At 42.0% G+C, this 8,665-nt stretch overlaps 2 protein-coding genes across 2 annotated transcripts in view; one reads left to right on the forward strand and one right to left on the reverse strand.

The window, feature by feature from the left end:
* Positions 1–2,505: 2,505 nt before the first annotated feature.
* On the reverse strand, positions 2,506–3,499 carry LOC134176127 (serine/threonine-protein phosphatase 4 regulatory subunit 4-like). Its single transcript, XM_062642805.1, has 4 exons — positions 3,375–3,499; positions 3,225–3,298; positions 3,026–3,155; positions 2,506–2,554 (listed from the first exon to the last, which is right to left on the reverse strand). The coding sequence occupies exons 1-4, from the start codon at positions 3,444–3,446 to the stop codon at positions 2,543–2,545; spliced, it is 288 nt and encodes a 95-aa protein (XP_062498789.1). The 5' UTR covers positions 3,447–3,499; the 3' UTR covers positions 2,506–2,542.
* A 269-nt stretch (positions 3,500–3,768) lies between these two features.
* Positions 3,769–8,665, forward strand: part of LOC134176562 (uncharacterized) — a 7,921-nt gene continuing 3,024 nt past the window's right edge. The window contains exons 1-8 of the mRNA XM_062643230.1: positions 3,769–4,134; positions 5,633–6,764; positions 7,390–7,454; positions 7,521–7,613; positions 7,670–7,774; positions 7,847–7,930; positions 8,002–8,067; positions 8,128–8,229. Of these exons, the coding sequence (XP_062499214.1) occupies positions 3,769–4,134; positions 5,633–6,764; positions 7,390–7,454; positions 7,521–7,613; positions 7,670–7,774; positions 7,847–7,930; positions 8,002–8,067; positions 8,128–8,229 (2,013 nt within the window). The remainder of the gene's footprint in view (positions 4,135–5,632; positions 6,765–7,389; positions 7,455–7,520; positions 7,614–7,669; positions 7,775–7,846; positions 7,931–8,001; positions 8,068–8,127; positions 8,230–8,665) is intronic.

Here is an 8,665-nt window from a genome sequence, read left to right on the forward strand (position 1 = left end):
AACACGTTTAGTGTGTCTCGTCACCACCTTGTCTGTTTCTGCATCTCATTCTGTTGTTGTTGCTGTTGCTGTTTGTCTCTGCAGATGTCTCTGCTGGTTTGACTGTCAGGTCAGTATGTCTCTGTGTCTGTCAATCGTCTGTCTATCTGTCTGTTTAACTGTCAGTCTATGAGACTGTCTGTCCAACTGTTGGGCTAAGTCTATCTGTCTATGTGTCTGTCCAACTGTCTATCTATGAGTCTGTCCATGTGTCAATCTGGCTATGTGTCTGTCCATCTGTCAGTCTGTCAGTCTGTGTGTCTGTCTACTTGCCTGTCGTACCTCCTACCATGCATCTAACATAGACAACAAACCCTCTTCATAGCTATCACGCACATTCACCAATCTCCTTCCTGTTCGTCTACAGTTCACTTTCCCATCCAACAATCCCAACCAACAATCAACACAACACAACACGTCAACACTAACCCTTCAACACGTAAACCTTCCATACAACTGACACACGACTTGCAGCGACGCATCCTTCCATGCAAACGCACTCTCAAAACACTCTCACACGAGAGGAATGACAAACGAAACTCTCAACTCTACGACACAAACACGCATCAAATTGTTAACATTCCAGCTGTCTGTCGGTTCAAACCTTTGTCCAGTTGGTCAAGAATGGAGACAAGAGTTTCGAGACACGCAATGCGCACGATGCATTCTTCGTCTTTGGCGAGTTCGATTAACTCGAGTAGGATGAGATTGCCCGTCAGTTCGGATCTGAAAGTGAGAAGTGCAAGTCAGCTGTGTATGATGAGAAAAGAGTAATGTTGTCTACTTGTCTGTTGGTTGTCTGTCTGATGTCTGTCTCAATACTTTGTCTGCCTGTCTGTCTGTCTAGCAATCTGTTATCAGTCCATCTGTCCATCTGTCTCTGTGCCTGTCTGTCTGTCTATTTGTCTGTCTGTCTGTCCATATGTCAGTTTCTGTGATTCTTGTTTGTCTGTTTGCTTGCTTGCTTGCAGATCTGTCTAGCAATATGTCTGCTTGCCTGTCTGTCAATCTGACTGTCTGTCTGTTTACCTGTCTGTCTGTCAATCTGTCTACCTGTCCGTCTGTCTCTCTACCTATTCATAAAAACAGCAAACTCCATGCAACTCCACCTACCCCAGCTGCTTCACTATTGGAGCAAGTTGTCGACACATACAAGCTCTCACTTCATAGTCAACATCTTGACATAGTGATGTCACAAGACTGAGCAGTTCGCAACACACCCTACAGAAAATAAGTCAAATTAATTACCACAAGATACAATAGTCTAATGTATTGAGAGATGCATCCTTCCAATACAATAATTCCAATAAATTGAGATATGCATATCTCCAATACAATAATTCTAATGCATTCAGAGATGCATCTCTCCAATACAATAGTCTTAGAAGACGCATCCCTGTAACAAAGTCCATCCACATTACCTCACAGCCTCAAACTTACTCGTGATTTGTCCCAGTATTTCATAGCTGGCTAGACGTGACAACACAGTCTGAGACAACTGCCCTTTCGCCAAGGCAATAGGCAATATCTGCACACAAGTAATTAACTGAATTATTAAACATCAAACAGACAATCACAAGCAACAGAGTTGACCTCTCTCCTCATCACATCAGAACTGTAGCTGCTCACAACAACCAACAGAGTCTTGACCCACGCTGAAGAGACGACTACAATGAGAAGCACAACAACAATATGGCAAACGGTTTATCTAACAGACAAACAGACAGACTGACACTGATATGTAGACAGACAGACGAAAGGACGGATGGACAGAGAGAGAGAGATGACATGCTAATAAACTAACAGCAGCAATTTCCTGCAGTGTACTGAGTAATTCACCTCTCTCTCTGCTCTCCAATCCATTCAACACAGTAGGAAAAAGCATTGAATGGAATGTGTGCACCGCCAGCTGCTTGATCTCAAGCAACAGCTAGAAAGCTTCCACTGCACCAACTTGAATGTCCACATGAGCCGAGGGAATGAGTTCCTGTAGTAAACCAAGTGTTACACAACTATAGCCATTTATAATACTAACTTGTTTGATATTAATTTCTATACTATACTAATGTTATGGACAGTTTTCTTTCAATGGAGTCAAATAGACCTAATCGAACAAACTCGATCAAATGGACTTAGCTGACTGGTAGATAGACAGAGCAGTGGAGAGCCTCACTGATGGACTGAGGACGCACTGACTGACATACAAAGAGAATGACTCAGAGACTTAGAACTCACTAACACACAGACTGAGACCCACCAGCAGAGATCATAAACAAACAGACGGGCAAACAAACAAACGAACATGCACTCAGACAAACAGAACCTACACTAGAGATCCATTGCCTCTCTCAATTTAACTTGCAGATACAACTCCAGCATTTCACAACAACATCATTACCAACTTACGCATATCTTCGGCAGCACTTTCCTCTGAGTCTCACTCTGACTCTGCCTCTGCCTCATCAGTGACGTCAAATTCGAAACGACACTCAATTTCTGCACGTCATGACCGTTTCTACACGCAAAAACAAGACAACGACATCACCATTCGACCTTTTGTCACATCTCACGCACCAAGTAGACAACACACGCGCGATACTTAGATAAACAAGCACACTAGAACGGCATGAATGAAAAGGCATGAATGAATATGACTGCGAGCGCGCGGGCACGTCATCCGGTGACATTTCTCGACCAGCTGGCGAACGGAGAGCGAAAATGAAAGACACAACAAAGTGAGACTCAAACAGTGCGACAATACTCAAGCCCACGCATTTCGCTTGTCCTTCACAGCAGCATGAACGGCCGTCGACTGACTCGTGAATGAAATCAGAGCACCAAATCGGTACATTTGACTGACAACTGCTTGCCAAAGAGTCAGGACGCCGCGCCACTCAACAGTGTCATGTGATACAGTGAGAGAAAAGAAAGATTCACAGAAACGACGCGATTTTCGCCCCTTAGACTCAATGAAACGAGCGCATACCGCACGGTAGAGTGCAGTTGACAAAAGCCACGAACAAGCGCATCCGCTCGATGTCAATAGGCTGCGTGTCGGTGTCGTGCGCGAAAACGTCATTTTTGACATGAACGCGAGTCTTCCATGGCTTCGTTTCCTAGCCAGATAGACGTACAGAACAACAGACTATCGATTTATCGCGCTAGCTCGGTGACAACTCGCTTACTTGAGCAAATACAGAGCTCGATCCAAAGAACTCAATTTCTCGTCGACACTCAACTCCTCGATTTCCTCATTGGTCTGAAAGACAGAGCACGTTATTCAACTTGGCGTTGAGAAAGCGTTGGTCGAGTGAAGAAAAGGAGATGACATTCACCTTGAGACTTCTTATCGACCTCTCCAAGCGAAAGTCTTCTACCTCCTCCAGCATGTCCTTTGGCCACTCCATCGTGACTCTCGTCTCGCAAACCAAATGTTTACAAAAACACACACACACACACACACACAGAATTTAGCTTCTCTCGCTGCTCAGTTCTGTTACGTACACTGTACTGTACAGTGTATTGTCTACCTCTAGCGCGCGTTAATGGCGAATTTTGATTATTCGTCATCAGTTTGAGTAGGCCGTTTGCTTGTCCGTGTCAAAGAATTGAGAGAATTGCTAGTGTTGACATCAACACCGTCTTGACTATTTCTAGTGCACCGTTTGTTTACTCTAGACGCACGAGTTGGTTGCAACATCGACTTCCGGTCTTCATTTCCGTCTCAGCATGTCATCTCAGTCGGAAGACTATCAGCGATGTATTATAGACAACTTGGTGGAACTTGTTCAAGCGTTGTGTGTGTCTGCTCTATTTGACCATTTACTCTCACGTCGTCTTGTAACTTTAGAAGAACGTGATAGATTGAGGCAATGTTCTACTGAGCAAGAGAGAGCTCGCATGCTGCTATGCGATGTTTTTCGATACAAAGAAAACGTAGTTGATCGGTTCTGCGATGTTCTCAAGGAAGCAGGTCAGCTACATATCGTTAGAGACGTTATGAAGAGAGGAGGCATGGTTTGTGCAGATGAGCCTGCAAGTCTGCAGACAGTACAGCAACAGCAGACCATTCAACAATCAGAACCTAATGAGCAGGTGCCTATGTTTGTGTAACGTGTGTGTGTGTGTGTGTGTGTGTGTGTGTGTGTGTGCGTGCGTGTGTGTGTGTGTGTGTGTGTGTGTGTGTGTGTGTGTGTGCGTGCGTGTGTGTGTGTGTGTGTGTGTGTGTGTGCGTGCGTGTGTGTGTGTGTGTGTGTGTGTGCGTGTGTGTGTGTGTGTGTGTGTGTGTGTGTGTGTGTGTGTGCCTACACGCTTTAAAAGAATAGTCAGAATAATAATAAAGTACAAACCGCGAGACTATCATCATTACGTGATTGTTTATACACAGAGGTCATGTGAATCAAGTGAGTAGCTTACTCAATGGCGCTCAAGTAGTTTACTATACTAAATATTAAAAATTTGAAAATCTGGTTATTTTTATTGTTGATGAATGCTTTATTTTATTTTACTATGTCACATTTGACTTTTGCCTCTTTATACACGCTATGTGTTATTGGTGGTTTAAAGTTGATATGTGGAGCTATGCAATAAAATTTCCAAGTGAGCAAATTTACTACACTTGAGCTACTAACTATAGAGCTTTAGGTTTGATTGTGCATAGACTTTAGGCCTGTCCACACTAAACCAGAATGGATCACGCTAGCGAGCATCCACACTACACATTAAAAACGATACCTCCACCTCTTTCAATATGACGTGGCTGATGACCGATGTGTAAGTTTGGCTTGGTTGCTTGTGGAAAGCGTTGATACAGTGAAGTAAGGTGACCAAGAACAAAGATGAGTGAAGATCGAGGGCTAGATGTTCTGACTACAATGGTAGCTTAGGTAGGTAGATATGACTACAATAGTGGGTAACACCCACTATTGTTAATTGGATTCAACCGATTGCAATTGACACTACTTCCCGAGCGATTGGATCGCGATCCAGTTGCAAGTGTGAACAGGGCTTTTATTTCATTTTGTGATCTGTATACATTAAAACCTGTATCCAGTGGTCACTGACTACATCCTTTAGATCTGATGTTGTGGTGTAGTGACATACTATGCAAACGGATATGTTCTCAGTTTGTTTCTGGACATAATTGATACAAAACGTGTCTAGTATTGCAACTAATTGCGCTCATTGCAGTTTTATGAGAAATTGTTGAACTTTTTTACATGGCTTAACATGTTGGAAGGTTTTAGATTGTTGGAAATGTGACTGATTATGCATCTCTGGTCTTTAAAGTACACCACCCTTTGCCACGTTTAGATTGGAAAATGTCTAGTTTTACCTGCAGGAGGGATACGTGACTGCTGCATGAGTGTGTTGTTTCTACTCGGGATGGAAATATAGATGGTTTTTGTTCATGTTAGGCAGATGCTTTTATTAAGATGCTAACAGATGGCAGTACAGTACTGTTCCTGTATAGTAAGTGGGTACATATTAGAGGCGGCTGATAAATTAATAAGGTGGTCACTAGTACAGGGTTATTGTGGTCAATTGGATTTATAGTGAGACTTGATTATAATTGTTTCTATATTTGGTACAGCATGATGGGCTCAATGGACAGGAGAAAAGCATGACAGAATTTGTACAGCAGCAAGGTAGTATGACTGAACCTTCTGAAGACAACTGCAGCAGAGAAAGGGAGGTATTGTTGCAGCAGAAAGATGGAACTAGTGGATCAACAGTGGAAGCAGCTACAACTTCACAACAAGATCTCGAGGTAGATTCTGAATGGAAGGAGCTTTTGAAGCATTGTCTTCCTGATCTTCTAGCTGCTCTTCGCCCAAGTTTGTGTTTGGATCAACTTCGAGGTTCTAATTTACTTTCTCAAGAAGAACACACAGACCTGCAAGAAGAGTTATTGTCTGAAACTGATCAATCAGACAGACTTGTAAGTACTATTCTTCCTCGAAAAGGAAAGGGATCATTTGAATCGTTTTGTAAGATTCTTTGTAATGTGGAGAATCAAAATCATATTGTAAGTGAAGTTCTGAAGGTCCAGAATCCATCCTTACTTTCTACCTGTGCTGACATTTCACCTAGTGAGGAAACGATTGGTCAATCTGACAGCAGTGAGACACTCCAAAGGAAAAGACTACATGAACGTTCTAGTGACTCATCTCATTCTAAACGATCGTGTGTTGATGCAAGAATTGGAAGTGCAACTTTCTTTTTTAGAAAGAAAGATAAAGAAACTGTCAATAACTGGAAGGAGAGTATTAGAAAAATGTGTCGAAAATGTTATAAAATATCAAAAAAGGATGTAAAGTTTGTGTACAGTCTTCCACCAACTGGTCAAGTGGATTTGAAATTCTTTGGTGACACAGTCAACAAGGTAGCTGTAATTCACTTGGATGGTGTAGCACCATATCGTGTTGAAAGCCACAAGGGACGGTTTGTTTCTTTTGTTGCTGGCTTCATGAATGTGAAAGAAGATCACATTCATTATAAGGGAGCAACTAAAGGCTCAGCTCTTGTTCTGTTTCAAATGCGAATGGATGACTACTTTAGACTTTTTTCTGCACTGACAGTGGAAGAACGATGCATTGCACTTTATCAAACATTGAAATGGACATTTCCAGAATTAGTTGGGGTCAAGTTTAGGTTAGGTGGTTTGCCAGCAGTGGAGTTGAGCAATTTAGGAGTGAGCTTGGAGAGAGTGTTGATGGATGAAAGTAGGTTTGTTTGGTGTTGTGTCTGTGTGCGCGCGCGTGTGTGTGTGTGTGTGTGTGTGTGTGTGTGTGTGTGTGTGTGTGTGTAACATCCGGGACCTTGCAGGTTGCATGTTCAAGTCACAGTGATGGCAAGCTATGGCTTAATTTTCTTGGGCAAGAAACTTACACACAACTGCCTTTCTCGACTCAGGAATATATATGAGTACCTGGTCTTTAACTGGGTTGGCAAAGTCTCCGACTGCAAGACTGCAACAAAGTCCATCAGCCACTGGGGTTCGGGTGGAATTTCAGGTGCCCACACCACAGTTGGTGTTGCAGTCGGTGCTCCTGCGAGCACCTGACCAGGCTCCAGGAGATTGCTTAGCACGGCCCATAGCTCCTGCCATCTGGCTAGGTGGCATTACTATTTAACAGCAGCTCCTTATCCATTTGCCAGTGTGTGTGTGTGTGTGTGTGTGTGTGTGTGTGTGTGTGTGTGTGTGTGTGTGTGTGTGTGTGTGTGTGTGTGTGTCAGTTATGCCAAGTATGCAAAACTCAAAGCAGACTTGAAATACACATTTAGTTCAATTGAAAGTAACTGTGTTTGCATGAATATGTAATGGTAATGATTTGATTGTTTGTGTAGGAAGCAAATTGAGAATTTTGAAGATGAACCAGATGACCTTGTTGTTACTGTCAGTGATTGCTTTAGTATTTGTGATCTAATGTTGCTTGCATTGACATCATGTTATTAATGGTTTTATGTTGGTTGTGTAGCAATTGAAGTACATGAACATTGAGAAACACATATGTGATTTGAAGGAAGATGTTGATGGTCTGACTAATGATCTGTCGAGTTCAAAGAATCAGGTGATGTGTACAGTGTTTCTGTCTGGTAACTGAGATGTGAAGTAAATCTTTTATAGATCATGACATTACAGGAAACAGTTCTAGATGCAAAGATTTCAAGCAGACAGAACAGAAGAGTGTTGAATAAACTTGGGAATGACAGAATTGATGATGCAGTTAAGGTTAGAAGAGACAGTTAGAAGTATTGAACAACTACTTCACATGGCTGCATGTCTGTTTGTGTGTGACCACAGGAAATTGTAGAAGACAAGAATTCCATTGCTACACGTTTTAGAAGAATGGAAGTGAGAGAGCATACAATTGCAAGAGATGTAAATGTAAGTACTGAAGTACATCCACACTGACAGCAATATTGATATTAATTAATTGTATTTGTGACTTAATTTAGGAAAAACTTGATGTGATTAAAGGGCTTGGAGAAGAAGTAGAGACAAAGTTATCACAAAGACCACAAGTGGGACATTTTTGTTTTCTTTGTTTGTTCGAGTTTAATTTTGTGGAATTTGATGTTTAGTTGGCAGAGTTAACTGCATACAGTCACTCATTGATAGAAGGATTACAAGCAAGAGTAGCTAATCTCAAGCTTTCTAGGAAAATACCTAAAATGGGTTTAATGGTAAGCTCGTATTTATGTGTTTTGCATGTGCAAGTGATGATATGTAGTACTGGCTCTGTGAACAAATTTATTTCTCATTTATTTGTTAACTGCTACTTTACAATAGAATGGAAAATAGATATGGACTGTGAAATTTTGGGATGAGGCAAGAAATAGACTGCATGTGGTCAATAGACCTGAATATTTATTGAAGGAGAGAGGAATGTTTGTTGCCATACTGTCATGGAACATTTTAGAGTTTCTTTGTTTTCCATTTGGTTTATCAGCAATTTGTGTTAGTGCATCCTGTGTGTGTGTGTGTGTGTGTGTGTGCACGTGTGTGTGTGTGTGCACGTGTGTGTGTGTGTGTGTGTGTGTGTGTGTGTGTGTGTGTGTGTGTTTGTGTCTGTCTGGCCAAGCATCTAGGGGTACGTCAGCATAGCCTGAATCCAGAAGT

Source organism: Corticium candelabrum, chromosome 2 (genome assembly GCF_963422355.1).
Source record: "Corticium candelabrum chromosome 2, ooCorCand1.1, whole genome shotgun sequence".
Classification (NCBI taxonomy): Eukaryota; Metazoa; Porifera; class Homoscleromorpha; order Homosclerophorida; family Plakinidae; genus Corticium; species Corticium candelabrum.